General features: G+C 40.9%; 1 protein-coding gene across 7 annotated transcripts in view; it reads right to left on the bottom strand.

Annotated features, from left to right (window-relative positions):
• Nucleotides 1-18,309, bottom strand: part of mtmr3 (myotubularin related protein 3) — a 46,944-nt gene that overhangs the window by 10,392 nt on the left and 18,243 nt on the right. For 4 of the 7 annotated variants that reach the window (XM_086031051.1, XM_086031057.1, XM_086031056.1 and 1 more), the window contains exons 11-20: nt 17,188-17,319; nt 16,983-17,094; nt 15,544-15,739; nt 15,179-15,364; nt 13,436-13,606; nt 10,997-11,142; nt 8,192-9,740; nt 8,012-8,122; nt 3,409-3,497; nt 33-59 (exon numbers count right to left, since the gene is read on the bottom strand). In XM_086031051.1, coding sequence (XP_085887177.1) covers nt 33-59; nt 3,409-3,497; nt 8,012-8,122; nt 8,192-9,740; nt 10,997-11,142; nt 13,436-13,606; nt 15,179-15,364; nt 15,544-15,739; nt 16,983-17,094; nt 17,188-17,319 — 2,719 coding nt within the window. The remainder of the gene's footprint in view (nt 1-32; nt 60-3,408; nt 3,498-8,011; nt 8,123-8,191; nt 9,741-10,996; nt 11,143-13,435; nt 13,607-15,178; nt 15,365-15,543; nt 15,740-16,982; nt 17,095-17,187; nt 17,320-18,309) is intronic. The other 3 variants (XM_086031050.1, XM_086031052.1, XM_086031055.1) reach the window with 1 other exon arrangement.

The following is an 18,309-nucleotide window of genomic DNA, read 5'->3' as shown; positions in this document are numbered from 1 at the left end:
GGGAGGGCGGGGACAGAGGAGCCGGATCTCACCAGACCTCCTGGACAGGCTCCCTGCCACTGTAGAGGAGAAGGGCAGACAATAGAGAAGAGCTGCCTGAACAGGGAAGACAACATGACACACTACAAGTGCAACTTGACTCATGTTACCACCCGCCTGCCACAGAAAGTTTCGGAGCATAAAATTATTTTGAACCAGTGTCAACAGTGTGCCCAGCATTGTGTGCATAGATTCCACAGTGCCCTTACACCAAAGTTATTTATGGTCTGACTGTGGACTAAAATCCAACCTGATGGCAGCTGACTGACTGACGATTGACTGCCCCTCAAGGTCAGTCAAGAGGACACAAAGGTAAGAGTTGGATGACACCATCGCAATGAAACTGATGTTCACCTTCAAAATAACTATGTGATAACCATCCGGTCTACTTAGTAGTACAACAACAGCAAAACAAATGTATTACACTTAGTCTTTCCAAATGTCACTCAGCATGTTCAAAGAAAGATTATCAAGTAATCAAATGTGAGCATATAAAACCTACAATTTCACTACAAAGGACTAGCTCAATGAAGCAATTTTCAATAATTTAATTGTGTTGGTCATGTGGACTTGATTTCACTGCATGGGTCTAACCATGGGGCCATTTTCTATTTAGCTCTTTTAGAAGCCTTAAAAGAAAAATAATGGTTCACAAACAAAGAATTAATTGTAAATAAGGGCAAGCCTCTCAATTACGTAACTCGTGATCCAAATTTGTGTTACTGCCCAATAGAAACAATAGTACAGTATTGTAATGCAACCAAAAAAACTAACTATTAAAAGTAACTATGACACACGCCCACAGATGTCTAACTAAAGAAAGAAAATCTCACACAAAAAAAATCTTATTTATTTCAAGCTGAGTAATTTATATTTGAGGAAATCAACCCAAACATATTTTTTTCAAGAATATGTTCCGCGCAGGCCCACTAGTTGAAACACAGCATTCTGATTAATATTGCGTGAGTGGAATATGAGTTAAGCAGCAAAATGCATCCCTTTTTAGCCATTCCAGGGGGCGGCCATTTTGTCACTTCTGTTGACTGAAAATGACATCACACCTGCTCAGGGCTCAGGTAACGACCAATCACGACTCAGTTTCAGAAAACAGGTCAGCTGTGATTGGTCGTTACCTGAGCCCTGAGCAATTGAGATGTCATTTTCATTCGACAGAAGTGACAAAATGGCCGCCCCCCAGAGATGGCTAAAAACGGGTGGATTAACTCTTATTCCATAAACGCAATATTTATCAGAATGCCTTGCTTCAACTAGTGGGCTTGTATAGAACATATTCTTGAACCTCCTGTCACAATTAGGGTCAATCAGTGGAGGAACTCAAATGTGTTACGTTCCCCTTAAGGGGGACGGGAGGAGATTAATGTCTATTATATATCTATTATCTATTATATATATATATCCTCTATACATATACACACATATATACATATATATATACATATATATACATATATATACATATATATATACATATATATATACATATATATATACATATATATATACATATATATATATATACATATATATATATATACATATATATATATATACATATATATATATACATATATATATATATACATATATATATATACATATATATATATATACATATATATATATATACATATATATATATACATATATATATATATACATATATATATATACATATATATATATACATATATATATATACATATATATATATACATATATATATATATATATATATATATATATATATACACACATATATATACATATACATTAAAATAAAATTACCTACATTCAGTGTTTTTCTCCTTTTTCTATTCTGAATAGTTAAATAAATAAATAAATATCTATATCAATCAATATGAAGTACTTATTATATTGTATTGTATTATTATATTGGGATACAATTTTCAGCTATAACGCCCAGGCCTACGTGTGGGTGTTGTTGTTGCAGGAAGTCCTCAATTTACGAACGAGTTCCATTCCTACACTGCTCAACCGCAAGGAATGCTGGTCTTTGTAGTACAGGAAGTGCTTGTATGTGGAAGTGCGGTATCTGGAGCGCAACCCACCGCAAATACACAAGCAGTAATAAACAAGCTCAGAGACGCAGCACAAAAGCACACTTTTGGAGCGAGGAGGAAACCGGCTGCTTCATTCCTATGGTGAGTGACATGAATATCAAATGTTTTATTGACACTACAGTTGAAAGTAACAAGCGGAAATGACGTCCATTTGAGTCATGACGCCGTGCGTCGCTGTACACAGTGGGTTATTCAAATGCTGGAGCAACTCTGTGCGCTCATTCAAGTAAACGGTATATTCAGAATGTTTCAGAAATTTGAATTTTGACCTTAACCCGAATATTGACTGCATATAAACGTAGTCACTGTGGTGCTGGGGACAAAACGGCAGAGGAGGCACGAGCGTCGTAACGTCGAAACGTCGTAATTTGAGGACTTCCTGTATTATTTTTATTATTTACGGTACAAATTATTGACCAATCCAAAGTGTTGAAAATGACTTGCTCACTTTGAAGATACAATGCTAATGGTTGAGCAAGCATGCCATTTTTGGGGTCTCCTTAAAAATGATGATTTTGGAAGAGATTATATAAGAAAAAAAAAGCCCCAAATAAAAAAAATAAAAAAATACCAAAATGTATTAGGATTTTTGTTGTTTTTATGCTTTCATGTTGAGAAGCGCCACCTCCAGACGGCAAGAACTACTGAAAAACACACCAAAAAAATCCTCCTGAAAGCCTACTTCAATAAACATAGCAATAGTTGGTTTTGGTTACCGCGATAATCATATAATACTGTGCGGTATCAATATTTTGTCATCCTCTTGTAGAATTTGTAATAGTTTATAATTAGCTACATACCAACACAGAAGGTGAATGGCGAGAGGTTCGCCTGGGTTGGCTAAGTTAGCAAGTCAATTGGCCTGTAGGGAATAGGAATTTTCTTGTGGAAAACCAAAACATCTATTGAGCAAATAATTGCAATTCATTGAAGAGTGCACCCTTTTTAAAATGTCCATCCCTACTGGCTACCTGGCAGCTACTTTCAGTCTGTATGTATAAACAACATGGTCTCCTTACTTATCAAGTTGTGGAAATGTTGCTGAAACATCACACTCACAATTACCACCCCAAACATCCCTCTGTGCAGTGAAAACTGACAGCAACCAAGTAAGAAGTGTTTTCCCAAAGTTGCCTCAGCAAGTCTAGTCTCAGTCTGCATGTCTGCGGTTATGCACCACTGAGGCTGAACGGGAAATGGTCAAGCTTAAGAGGACTTCTTGCAAGTGAAAGAAGGTTGAAAAGGCTTTGTCCTTCTCGGTGTTTACCTGCAGTGATGCTTCCTGGTGGCGAGCCAGAACCTGCTCTCACAGCCGTAACACTGGGCAGCCAAATGATCAGGGTACCAGCGGGTAACCTTCAAAGAGGCACACCAAATTTCACGTTATTGACAAAAATAGGACTGCAGGAAATGAATTATGCTGACTGCACACTAAGCGATGTGACTCAACTAGACTGGGCTGGAAAATCGGGAACAAATTACAGTCGACAGTCAAAGTTACAGTTGCACGCCTTTGGTTTAGTACAATCTGATGACAGAACATGGCAGGCAGAGCAGACCTCTACTGAGAGAGATGCAGTGTAATTAAGAGCAAGAAGAGTTAGATCTAAATGATGTTTTTGCCCAATTTGTGGGTGGGGAAATCAAAACTGATCTCAGTTTTTCTCTATCATGTCAAGTTTTTCAGCTATAGGATCCCCGTTTTCTAAAAAAAATAATAATTAAAGTAAATAACAGAAAGAAATATGTATGTATGTAAACAATAAGATGGAAGAGGTATAAGCTTTGAAAACAAACAAGAAAAACGGCATTAAACAAACTAGAACTTACAATGTTATGCAAGGTTAAGAGAAAAGCCAGCACTCATTCTCTTAATTCCTACTATGCTAGCTTTCTGTTTGCAGATATTGATAGTGCTGATCTATTGGGAGCTGCACACACCTCTCACCGTCTCAATTGTGGCTGTACAAACAAGTTGCCATGTAGCTGTATATGAGTCTAACCATAATAAAGCGGTAAGCCTACTACAGATAATCAGAGGAATTTTGCTTATCTAGTAAGATGTGAAGAAAAAAAAAACTTGACATGCTAGAAAATGAAAATTGACTGATTTTGGATTCAGCATAGCAATTTTAGTATTAGCATAAAAAAAAAATTAAAAATCAAACGCAACAGATTTTTAAAAATTGTTCCCTAGTGTACCGTATTTTCCAGACTATAAACGGCAATTTTTTTTCCCAAGCTTGGAACCCTATGGCTCTTAATGTGGCGCAGTTTATTTATGAGTTTTTCCTGATGAGCTTCAAGCCATCAATAAATTTACACAAAGTCTTGACACATCTTACCAAGGAAATTAGCGAATGCGTCACAATGGAACAATGAAACTGTCCCGTGCCCGCCCTCATACTGAATATTGATCAGCCATTTGTGGTTGGAGTGCGCCCGTGGGCTGCCTGAGAAATGCGGAAGTCTGTGTCCGTGGCTGTGCAGGAGCCAAAATAGAGGATATAGTAAATAGTTGAGCGAAAATAAGCATCTTGAGTTGAGTTAAATGAGCGTAGGGAACAAGTGGCACAAACCCAGCCATCTCTGCAGTGCGACCCCTGTCTCTCTGTTTTTTTTTTGACAACTGACTCCCACCATTGCTGGCAACAGAGTTGGGTAGATGACTCTTTCAAGTTAATTGCCTCCCATTAACTTTATTTGACGCACGGGGGCGGAGGAGGGTTAGACGAAAGAGACAGAAAGTTACATGGGTGCATTTGCAATGTCCTTACACACACACACACAACAACATGAATGTGTAGGTGCCATCGTGTCCACAAGGACAAAAAATAGCTTACGAGTGATGGGACAGTGTGACTTGCGAAGAAGAATTAAAACAGAAGAAGAATGATAACATTTATATAATTATTATATTTATATATTTAAGCTTAACATGGTACAGAAACAGCGTCCCTGATAGTGTAGTGGTACACACGCCTGAGTTGTGTGCGGGCAGCGTGGGATCGATTCCCACTCAGTGACAGTGTCTATGTGTGCCCTGCGACTGGCTGGCGCCCAGTTCGGGGTGTAGTCTGCCTTCGCCCATTGACGGCTGGGATAGGCTCCAGCAACTCCCCGCGACCCTGTCTAGGATAAGCGGTTTGGAAGATGACATGACATGACATGGTACAGAAACATACCAAATATTATAGATTATTTAACAACATAATAGAATGTGTTCTATGGAAATAAAATGCTGCTTTTATTGAACCAATTTCCCCCCAAGAAAAGAAGACATTTTAGCGCGGTATCATGATACCGCCATGTCAAAATCTAATATCGGCCCATGCCTACTGCACAACGAGTGATACTGGCGTACTATCGCCGCTGTGTGGAGTTCTGCCACCAATTTTCATGCGTGGTTGACTGCAGGCAACTAGTTTTGCTGCCAAAGTCCAAATTTGAATCGCAAATGGACGGCATCACAATACCGCAGGGTCGGAGGGAGGGATTTGTTTATCTTTTATCAGCTATTTTGTGATGCACTTTGCGTTGCTTTTTAAGTATGAAAAGGCAGAGCGGGGCATCACCTAACCGCCACCGAGTTCCTGTCTGCGTATTTAAACGACCCAGTCGGTCCGAGTCAGCCAAACTGTGTCACAAACGGACTTAACCTGTACCACGTCACATGCAGGTGCCGCACTCCTGACACGTGGCCGAGTAAGGAAAACATAAAACAGTGTTGTGTATCTTACGGTGTATCTTAAGTTTTCACTTATCCTTTTTAAGACATGCTGACAACCCTGGGTGCTCCCTGAACGTTTTGTTAGAATGTTATAACTGATGTATATTGTCAAAAATTTCTTGAAATACAAAAAAAAAAAAATAATAAACGAAAAAATAAATCAATCAACATTATGCAAACCTGAAACATTGTTAAAAAAACATGCTTAAAGCCATTGCAGCAAAGTTAGAGTACATTTTCCTTTAGATTTTCATGACTATATTTTCGTTTTTACTGAAAATTAATATCGGCTTCAAATATCGGTTATCGGCCTCCTCAACTACTAATAATCGGTATTGGCTCTGAAAAAAGCATATCAGTCTATCTCTACATTACACTCGCTGATTAAGGCAGTTATGTGGTTTGGTCAAATACACATGTAATTCTATTTGTTCCATTTATCTTTCACAGTAAAAGTCAACTGGGAGTGGCATTAAACAGCTTGAAGAAAGCATTTGGCTTTTTAGGGAGAACGTTTCACAATCAGCTGCTTGTTAAGTTCGGTGCCACTTTCTAGCACTTACAACTCAAATCTTCCATGGCTCGTACTTCCAAAAAGTACTTTGACTGGGAATCAGAAATGAACAGCAAGTTCAGGGCAGGTACTCTTTGCCTTATTTATAGAGCAGGGCAATTAAATAAAATTTGCTGGTCTGTCATTCGTCATTTGTCTGCGGCCAGGGTACCCGTCCGTCATCATCAGTCCGTCATTATTAAAAGCCGAACAAAACTGTAATCGTCAGTCTGTCAGGGCGCCAAGCTATTTTAACCATGCGTTCGACATCGCTTCCGTCAGTAAACTTCACAAATCGTCAGTCTGGGAAAAAAAAAAAAAGTTATAGTCCAACAGATGAAAAATGCAATTTGATTAAAATGGTAAATGGAGTGCGCTATATTTATTGTCAGCGTATCCACATCAAATGGTGGTTGCCTGCCGCTGTTTTTACTCCTAAACCGCCAAATAGGTTTACTCAAAGGTTTTGCTAACCTTAACCTGAATCCTGTGGCGCATTGTTGCCAAAGGTACAATCCTGGTGGTTTAAAGTGCATCCTAAATTCTCGTGGAAATCGAAACCAAGTTGCCATGACTATGAATCAAGGCTTTTCCTTCGACTTTGTCATCTTCTTTTAGCAGTTGGCAAACAACTTTTGCTGCACTGCCACCTTCTGAAATGGAGTGTAAGGCTGCAAAATACCATTTCATAACATCCTATTCAACCTTACTCTTTCCAAAAATAACATTAGAAATGTAAAACTTTACTCACAAGGACTTGTGTGTAAAATCTTTATTTTATTCAAAGCTACTTTGTGACCTCTTAGCTCATTAGTTGTCATCTTGCTGTTACACATGACTTTAATGCATGCTCTATTGTCTATTTGGTGCACACCGCCACCTGCTGTACATATATATAGTCCATGCAGTCTACTCAAGCAAGCCTGGCCTTATAACACAGTCGTCAGCAAAACGGGTGTCTGTCAGTCGGTACTTGACCCGGTTAGTGACGATTAGACTGATGGACGAAAACCCACATCTGTCAGTGCTCAGTCAGTCTTTTTGTATTTATTTTTTATTTGGTTTCGTGTCTATAGTCAGCAAAACGGGCGTTCGGCAGTGACAGACTGACGGAATGCCCACCTCCGCTTATTTGGATAACTATGCAAGCGAGAAGTTTCTTTCCCTTTCCTAAAAATTATGTTACACGAAGTCTCTCATATACTGTATTTTGACAGCGAGAAAGTGAGGTGCCAAGGTATACTTTTTTTAATACGTTTAAGTGAGTGTATTAAGTTTAATATGTATAAAGTGAACAAGAAGGGTATAGCTATTGATAATGTTTTTTCAGAGTCTCTCTGTATGGCAAACTTTTAGCTATCGCAGGGCAGTCTGGATTGGATCCCCCGCGATAAATTGGGGGGTTAACTGTAGTTGAAGAACCATCCACAACGTGTGCTGCGACTGAATAGTTCAGTAGTGTCGCTCGGTGGGCGGCTGGTTTTAGGTATAGAATTCAAAGATTTGATTCAAAGTCAGGAAAAAGTGAGGAATTGGAACAGACTCGATGGGCTGCGCTAGTCCAATCGTGAATGTGGTGAGACCCACCTCGGTGTCCTGCTTGTCCACCTGCTCCCAGCTGGCTTCGGAGAACAGCTCTGTGCTGCAGCGTGACAGACGGTTGGGGTCCATGTTGTATTCCGAGTCTGTCATCAAGGTCTGTGAGAAAGAGGATTCAGCCTATTTTTTTAACTGGCCAGCTGGATGGTCAAAGCACTAGCTTCTTACCACGTCATCTCCCCCGTTTCCGTTGAGCCGATGGAAGCCGGCCTGCTGCTGAGTTTCCAGGCGACTCCACAGTTCCTGTACCTGCTTCTTCAGGGTCTCCACTTCCATCTGGTGCCCAGCTTCAATCTGCCTCAGCCTTTGCTGGATGACATCTGTATGCAGCATTAGCCCGTCGTCATCCAGGTGGCTGCGCGACGGCTGCTCTGGGCTGACAGCGGGCCGGCCAAGTTGGGCGTGGCACCAACGTTGTTGCGAGCAGCTGCCTCGATGGTGGAGAATTAGGGAGTTGCAGCTTGCCAGGGACACCTGACGGCTCAGCGGGGCCCGCTCGCCATTCGCTTTGACCCAGTGGGATCCTCCGCAAGGTTCCCCCTCGGAACTGTCACTGTTACAAAGTCCGTCGTGAGTGAGGTCAGCACTTGCATACTGAAAGGCACTGACAGAGGGTCGCTTGGCGCCCCCGTTGAAAGTTCTGATAAAGCTGTGCTCGTCAGTCTGCAGCACTTTATCCTTCCTGGAGGAAGGCGGGGGGCCCTTGCCGTTGCTGCAGCCCTGACGGCTCTGACAGACGGGAGGCTGTTCGCTGTGTTCAAACTTGCTGCACACCTCCTCCGTTAATGTCTCTGTGGAGCTTTCCATCAGGGAGGCCCGCTTATCTGCCCGTTCCGCCGACTCCGACAAACCTCTGTCGGGATCGCAAGCAGAGCAGGTTTCCTCATCTGCATCGGTTTCCTCAGGCGAGCGGTGAGCAAAGCCGTTCATCAGAGTTTTCTGAGCTGCAGGCGGCTCTGGCTCGTCTGAACCTGATTCAAAGTATTCATGAGCATGTTCCAGCTGTTCAGAACGGTTCTCCCGAACCGGCTTCATCGTCACATGTTCGGGTGTTTGGGCTTCCTCATCTCTCAGGTGCTCCAACTCTTCTGCTGTCTGTGCAGGAATAGCACAAGAGTCGCGATTCTCTTCGGCCTCTGCAAAACCATTTTCCAAATGGTGACCATTAGCAAGCACTTCTTGTACGTCATCTTTGTTGACACACTGATCACCATCAACATCATTATCATCATCAGTCCTTGAGCCCGCCTCCTGCTCCACGAGAGCTGCGTTAACGACGTGGGTGGCAGCAGCACTTCCAACTCTCTGAGCATCTGCTCCCATGTCCTCTTTGGTCGCTTCATGAAGAATGTTCACCATCTGGCCCTCAGCCACACCCACTGCCACAGACAATTCCGCGTCCTCAGCTTCCTCTCGGGTTGTTGCAGAGTGCATGAAGGTTGCCTCGGTCAAGTCAGAGTGTGAATCCCGGGGATGCGGGCTGGCATCTAGCTCAGAGTCCACTCTGTTTGGGTAAAGGCCCAATCCGTTACACTGCACCTCGTGATCCTGCTCCACGCCTTCGTCTGGCTCGACTGCCATGCTGAGGTCCAGAGATCGCCGGTGGTCCTGCCACTTCTCATTGAGGCTTGGGTCGCTGGAGCGACGGTTAGGAGCCAGTGAGCTTCCCAGCTCACAAGCGCTGGGCAAATTATCGAAAGAGCGTGTCTTCGTACATCTAAAAAGGAAAGGTGCAAAGAAAAGCTGTTGGGTTTTTAGAAAAAAATAATAATTGTAAATTACTATTCCTCATGACACTTCTATTTTAATCGATAAGAAACGCCATGCACCAAGCAACCCAACACTATTGGTAGCAAGCAAGCAACCAATAGTGTTCAATAAAGTGTTCAACATGCAGTAATACATGGGCATGAGCCTATGATGATAGTTTTGAGTAGGTGAGCTTTAATAGTTGAATAAATACTACATTTTGAAATCAATGAATTACCATTTTAATTATCGTGATTTCAATCTCAGTCAAAATAATCATGATTTGCATTTATTCCATAATTATCCAGCACTAACTCTTAACAGACCTTAAACCGGTGATTCCCAACCACTGTGCCAAGGCTATTTACGACAATGCCGTTGTAGTGTGTCTTCAAAGACCGCTTTGTTTGTCTGACTGCACTCTGCTTGAAAATGCCGGGAATGTAGGCTCTTTGTGCCACTTCAAGCCAGCTTGTCTGACTGGGACCGCTGTGACAAGTTACAAGCTGCGTTTTTTTTTTTTTTTTAAATTGTTTAGAATGACGGAAGCCCAGGGGGGTGCGAGTGAAAGTTTAGTCGGACTCGCGGTTTAAAAATAGAGGCGGACCGGCCTGTAGATGGGTACTATTTTTTTCCCCTCTGGAAAAATGGCAGATGACGGGCGACGGAAGGGTACTACCCTCGCTGCTGACAGATGCTCAATTTTTAGTAAAATGCCCAGCTCTGTAAATTTCATTCCAATTCACGATTGCGTCCCACTTTGTTTTGATTCTTCACAAAAACATCCAATTTTATATTTCTGTTTGAAGCTTGAAATTTAGCAAAAGGTCAAAAAGTTCAAGGGGGGCTAATACTTTCTTAAGGCACTGTATTAGTTGAAAAGTAGAAGTCTACAGTGACATTTATACTATACTAGTAATATACTATACTCAGTATAACAGTTTTAAAATGCAACCCAATATTTTGTCCTAAAGATTATGAGTCAAGAGGTTGATAGTGTCATAAACAAGTAAATAGTTTGGCACGGAACAAATCCCTGTTGCTTTTTCCTACTGGCACTACAGCTGTCAAGAGACATGGAATAAGCATACAGTGTGACTGCAAGGGCCTAATGAGAGCAAAGTGTGCAAAGAAGAAGAGTCGGCTTTGGCAGCCCTCAACTGGAGTTTGTCTTACATGAGAAGGAAGTGGGGTGGGGGTTCTGTGCCAGCACGGCAGGCTCACCTGCCCAGTGGTGCCTCCTCGGGGTTGCTGCCAGGCAAAGGATATGGCGCACAGGAATCGTCAGAAGGGGTCGTTGGGGAGGAGCTGGGCAGGTAGACTGCGGTCCATAGCATCAGATTGCGCACGTGACACACTGGGTGGAGAACCTGCAACAACCAAAAAATAGTTATGTCTGGGTAGGTATAGAAATGCTAAATGCAATAGCACATAGTGCATTTGACTGTGGAGCGGCTGCAATTCAAATTATTTGCTTGATTGGGCTCATTGCAGGGATAGACAAGGAAATGATTTTAACCAATTCATTTGAGTTTTTTAATGTTTTTTTGGGGCACTGCTTTAGAAAAGCAGAGTCAATGATCCCAATTCAGCAATTTGGTCGCTATATTCAGCAACTTTTCCAAACATTTTGACAAAAAAAAAAGACTGATGAGTTTAGAATGACTAGCTTCCCATTAGCCCTTTGGAAGACAATAAGGAAGTTATCAGCACTGAACATTTTCAATGTGTTGCAAAATCAATCATTCAATCAACCTGTCGGAAAGATTGGCCTAGGCTACAGTGCCCTGAAAATGTATTTAGTCTCTTCTCAAATTCTGTATTATGGATTATGTTTACATTATGGGTGTAACGGTACACGTGCGTGTATTAATACGTTTCGGTATGGCATGTTCGGTTCGGTCCACTTATTAGCGCGCGTTTACGCACGGGCACTTCTGACTGTTGCACGCGGGAGAGGAGGGTAGCGGCTCAAAAGAGAGCCAGAAAAGAGCCAGAGCTCGAAGGTCCCCCCCTACACTGCGGTCTCCGGTTTGGGAACATTCAGGCTGTCCTGTTAAAATCGCCGATGGGGAAAGGTACGTGGAGGAGTCCCAAAGTTGTGTGCCGACATTGCTACAGATTGGGAGCAATGTTGGCGGCTATGTTGCAGATAGCACGTCTAACATGCACGGCATCATCCGACTGTGAATGTTTCTTAGACGAGGGAGCAAAAACGTCAAACTCAAATAGCGAGATTTATCATATTGTAGCGTCTTCCAGGAACACGCCGTCAGACGTAGTTTAATTATCACGTTTTTATTCATCCAAGTACAACTGCTCGCGGTCTTCTTTCTCTGCTGCTCCACTCGCTTGCCGTACACGATGCATTCATGAACCTCGGAAATATCACAGCTCAGCAACACACGAATCCAACCACAACACAGATAACCCAATTCGTTACAATATGCTGTTGAGCATTCAAAGATTTCAATGCCTAAAAAGTGTTTACAATTTCATAAAGACTTTTTAAAGTTACTGTATTTCCTTCATTATAAAAATAGTTTTAATATAGTTAGCAATAATTGTAACTGTTATTGTATGTATTTTTTTCATCACAAAAAGTGTATATATGTACTGTAATGACAACTTGGCTTTAACTTGAATACTTGTTACTACAAGTTACTAATACTTAGGTGTGTCATAGGCTGTTGTTGCTGAGTATTTAAAGACATCAGTGTCTTAATAATTTAAAAAATTAAGAGATCTTTATTGTTAGTGTATTTTTTCTTCTGGTGTAATTCCTGAGAATATCACCTGCTTTTATTTATTTTTTCAAAAAAATGTACAATTTACTCATCATCTTTTCAAAATAAACATATTTTTTAAAAAAAGAAAGAAATCTGTTTCTTTTGTAGCAAAAATATACCGAACCGAAGTTTCAAAAAACCGAACCGAACTGAAATGTGATTTAGCGTACCGTTACACCCCTAGTTTACATGTGTGTTATAAAAAAGGGACATTTTGCCAAGTGGATTAAAAGGGATCACACTCCTCAGGGGTGTTGGAGAGGACAGTCCGTCGGAGGTTTTCATCCCGGCCGTGGCACAGTGGACCTGCTCTACACCCTTTGTAGGGTCTTCGAGGGTACATGGGAGTTCACCCAACCAGTCTACATGTGTTTTGGAGACTTGGATAGGGCGTTTGACTACGTCCCTTGGCGGTTTGGGCACATCCCACTTGGAGGAAGCAACGAGGACAACCCAGGACACGCTGGAGAGACTATGTCTTCCGGCTGGTTTAGGAATGCCTTGGGATTCTCCGGAAGACCTTGAACGAGTGGCTGGGGGGAGGGAAATGTGGGATTTCCTGCCCACGACCCGATAAAATAAGTGGAAGAAAATGGATTAATAATATTTCTGCAGAAGTTGCTACAAGTTAGTGCATGAGAAAAAAAAAACAAAAAAACATGCTTGTTTGATATCATGAGAAAAAGCACAACAGGGAAGGGGTGGAAAAATAGAACTGTTTTGAACTATGTTACTGCTTTTTCTCGAAGTGAGAAGTGAAAAGTGAAAATCGGCTCTAGCTCATAGAGTTTAAGGACTAATAGAAACAACACGACTCTTCTCCCAAAAAGACGCTGAACACCAAGAGATGTGCTATGTAATGTACTGTACGTACAGTCTCGGAGTGTGAGGAGTACAGCATGTTCCGTAGTGTGCGGTTGGCAGGTCTCAGCAGGGACCACACCGAGCAGGTCCTCTCTTGAACTTGTCGGTCTTCCCTCTCTTTGCCGCTGTTACCCAGGAAGGTGCCGAACAGACAGGAGTATGCATGTTGCACCAGTTTCACCTGCATACACACAATTAAATACAGGAACATGTTGAGACTTGCGACCACGCATCAGGAACGATAAGAGCAGGGACCACTGAAGTGCTTCTAAGACTCCCGTGGCAATATATGAGGAGTTAAGCACTTTCTTGCTTATTATTTTTTTAACCTACCTACCAAAACGCATACTGCAGCATAAATCTGCGTTAAATAGCCACAAATGGCTTACATTGAACAGGAAGCAAAACAATTTGCAATTATGTTGAATATATTGAAACCATACGTAAAATAGGTTGTTAGTCATTACAGTAAATATACATGTTATTTGATTTAATTTATCCAATCAGACAGAAATACAAAGAAAACAAAATATTACTGATCATTAAAAAAATAATAATGCTGCTGGAAATATATTGCCATTTAAAGTAAAACTTCAATGTATTTTGGAAGCAGAATTACAGATATATATATTTCCTGAATATATACTGCATATTTCACCCCCAAAACCATGCAAAATCAAAAGGGCGGGGGATTATACATAGGGGGAAAAAAAAAAAGAAAATCAGCACAGAATAGATGTATACCTAGCACCTAGTGTTTGAGACCAATGTAAGGACCAATTAGTATATTTTACACACACTGGACTACAGGGATTACGGTACTGCCCTGTTTGTCCTCCTCAGTTTTGAGAAGTATGTTCGAAGGAATTTTCTCTGTGATATACCTCATACACCTCCCTTTTTCGGCTCCACAATAATTAAAAAATAATGAATTTATGAAGCAAATATGCCTTACCCGACGACCTGTTTTGTATACAAGTGGGTTCCTCAGATTAAATAAACAGCATCAGTATTTCCCTAAATAATCCTTTTTATGCTCGGTCACCTACGGAACATATCGGCGCATATCTTAGTGCTGTGGCAGCCGACTAACGACGTGGGAGCCATGTTGGGAGAAGGTAGACGTTCCCATCAAATTAAGTCATAACTTGCTCATTTTCCAACCGTTTTCCAAGAGATTTACTTTTTTGTTCACGCCAAAGTGTGCAACCCACAATTATGAAATACACTGGCGATTTAGACCTCCTCATTTTAGCGTTGATGTAGGCACACAGCTTCAAATGTTGTATCTTGGTACCGCTACCGGTATTCATATCTGTGCGCTAGAGTGTTGTCAGCCCAGACTCAGCAAGATAAGAGCGCTTCTCTTTAAACGCAAAAAAAAAAATAAAAATCTGAACATAAAAAAATCCCAATTCCAAGCAAACCTGGTAAAAGGACGTTAAAATATATATAAAAAATAATTGAATAGGTTTTCATTCATTTGTGAAGTCTTCAAATGAATTGTTAAAATCTTCTGGGCCTTTTACAAAGATGCTGCAATTTCTCCATCTTTCTGACTGCTATAGCATTTCTGAAGCGTTCTTACTAGTATGTACAACTTACTATCTTTTGCTTGTCAGCCAATCATGTAATAGTCAAAGAGTGCAAGCTAAAGTAAAATCACATTGCGAATGACTTCACTGGATCAACAAAAAAACTCATCCAGCTATCTATGGAATCTGACTGGATTAATTTTGTTTGACATACGCACCAAGAAGGCCTCGTTAAACTCAAAGGAGCATGGAAATTGCCTCTGCAGCTGGTGAACACAGTCCAGCCATTGCAGGAAGACGGGACAGCGCTCATTAACGTCCTCTGAGTTTTCTCCATGGCCACATCGGTCTGCAAACTTGTGGCCAAAGTCCAACCAGTCCATCTCAACCAAAACTTGGAAGCCCTACACAAAGATATACACAGATCTTTCTTACATAATGAAACTTCCTACACACACTTTGCTTCATCTGAATGATTTTAACCTTTTACATTTTTTTTTTTTTTTTTTTTTACTTTTAACAGAATATGACTGACCACAAAAATGTAGGCCTATCTTTTGCAAGAATAACATTTTCATTTTACCTCTATGGTGCGGTAGTACGGGTCAAGCAGCAGCTTGGACAGTGCAACAATTTGAGGTGTCCGATCCCAGCCGTCAGAGCAATGCACCAAAACAGGCCTTTGGTCTCTGTCCACTGCATTGACCACCAGAAGGGCCGCCTTCAGCAGCAGGGACAGGTGCTGTAGCCACTTAGTGCTCTCCAGTGCAGATAGCCAGCTGCAGGCAAACAGACAAGAGCAAAGACATCTTAGGACACCTCACAATAATGACACCAACATACAGTGCCGTGAAAAAGGATTTGCCCTCTTCTCAAATTCGCTCTTTTTTTGCAGTTTCCCCACTTTTAAGTTTAAGAGTAAACAAAGATAACACAAGTAAACATAAAATGCATTTTTTAAATGGTGATTCTAAGGATAAATTTCAAAAGAGGGCAAATACTTTTTCACAGCACCGTTTATTTATAGTGCTTTCCAGACACCCTAGGATGCTGAAAAAGATAGAAGGGAACATTGTTTTCATGTTTTACAACTATAGTTATACAGTAAATTAAATACAGTAACAGATGCGTCACAAAGATGATGATTTGAATGAAATCTGCCACAATTACCTTCAAAGGCATTACATATTTGGCAGGAAACCTGCAGACACCAATATTTATTATGGGTTAGAGGAAGGCTTCTTTAATTTTACAAGTGTAGCTTGATTGGTAGTAGTATGTTCACACAATTTTTACAAAAGTAGCACTTGTGCAAATTTTGGAATCTCCTCTCAGACTTGTTTCATAGAATTGGCTGGAAACGATATGGCTTCATTCTTTCAGGATTAACATTGAGTGTAGTTGTGCGTGTCTTTGTGTATCACTGTGCAGTCTAGTCCAACATTTACACATTACGGTTATCTAGACACGTCTTCAATGAACATAGCAGTCAGCTATATTTCTAAAACAGTTTTTAAAGTTAATAAATGTAAATGAAAACTAAAGAAGTTATCAAATTAATTATAGACAAAATAACTTTTATTTCTGAAAATGGCTAAATCCCATTATCCTTTCACTTCTACTGGCCTAGCCACATGGGCGCAGTTGCACATCAACTGTGATTGGTACATTACAGAGTAGAAGTTTTAGACTCAGACATATTTGTGACAGGAGGCAAGAGGTATGAATTAAAGTTAAAATAAAGAATATTTACAAATTTGAAAAAAAAATTAATAAAAATAATAATAATAAAGAATTTTGCTGTTATCCAATGGCTTTGAACTTGAAATGATTTTCATTCACATTCTATATCCACGTCTGATTAAAGTTCTCATTGGAGTACTGTATCACTGAATCAAAGAAGGGAGAAAGATTGGAGACAGGTGTGGCCATGGTTGAAGCAGACCTGAGCTTTCAGGATGAAGTTAGGTTTAGAGTTTTTAAGCCATACGGTGACACATAATGTGACAAGAACAACCGTACTTTGTTGGATCCGGCATCTGAGTGCAGAGGAAACGTAGCGACTGGAAACTCTTGCGAATGGAGTGGATGTTGGCCATGCCCATGAACACCACCTCACAGTTGGGATAGTATTCTACCACACAGGGGGTAAAAAAATGTAAAAAATTAGGAAAACAAAAACTTGAACTACCAAATCCACAGTACACACAAAAAAGACAAGGCCTACCAGGACATTCACAGCCTCCCCCTTTTGCCCTGTTGGCTACAGCGGCTGCGTAGGACCTGGCATCTAGAATCAGTAACTTGTGTGGCTGGATGGCCATTGTTTCCACTTCTGAGCCGTTGGTCATTGAGGACTCTGATACAGTCATAAACACATCAGCGTTACATCTCTGGACAATTCAGGACATATTAAAGACGGGGAAAATTGTGTAAATGAGAACAAAATCAATGGTTCATACAATAGCAGCACTTCAATAATGTGTCAGATGGGGTCGGCGCTCAGCGTGTCTGTGTCCAAATTGCATGAATACAAAAGTAGAAGGCAGAAGTGGCGGGGCCCTTATGGGACTGTGTTAGACCACCATTTAGCTCCAGACGCTTCCTGAACCGGGCCAGTACAAATTTATCCACTTAAAATCAATCAAGGCATTTTACCTCATTGTGTTTTTTTGTGCATCAGGTAAAAATCCTTCCTGTAAGAAATTGCTTGAACAAAACAAAATAAATATCAAAGTCTGGATCTGTACTTTGCCACATTCGCTTCCATTTAACTTAACTAGTACTGTTTGCTTTTTATAATTGACATTTTGTTCCGGATTCCTCGAATGCCCCATTCACTGACGCGTAGCACGCTATGTATCGTTAGGCCTTATATCAATATGTATCTTATCAGTCCAAAAACTTATCATTAAACCTCTAATACAAATCAAAAGAAATGTAAGTTGTTCAGCTGTCAGCTATTACCACACTGCTTTTTTCTGATGTTTTAAGATGTTGCCGTGGAATCGTTTCAATACTGGTATCAAGTTAGGTAGTTTATGAAGGTACACTTTCCAAGTCAAATTTTTGGTATCGCGGCAACACTAGTAAGGGAGGTGGACATATTTTATTAAACCAACTCCCCTCCTGTAATATATAATGTAAATGTCCTAAATCAGTCTATTTGTTTGAAATGTATTTGAGCCTGCTGCCTCAGGCCTAGACAGGTTGGATTGCGCAATCTTGTCTACTGCAAACTCATTCACCTCAAAGGTCGAGGAATCTGTGTGGGTTCAGATAAAAGTCAACGTGTGCATTTTGTCTCTCGCCTAGATAGCGGCAAGAGGTTGTCGCAGGCAGACCGAAT

Source organism: Filicampus tigris, chromosome 5, assembly GCF_054856515.1.
Source record: "Filicampus tigris isolate MCC_2025a chromosome 5, RoL_Ftig_1.0, whole genome shotgun sequence".
In the NCBI taxonomy this organism is placed as follows: Eukaryota; Metazoa; Chordata; class Actinopteri; order Syngnathiformes; family Syngnathidae; genus Filicampus; species Filicampus tigris.
This window is presented reverse-complemented; position numbering and strand designations above follow the sequence as displayed.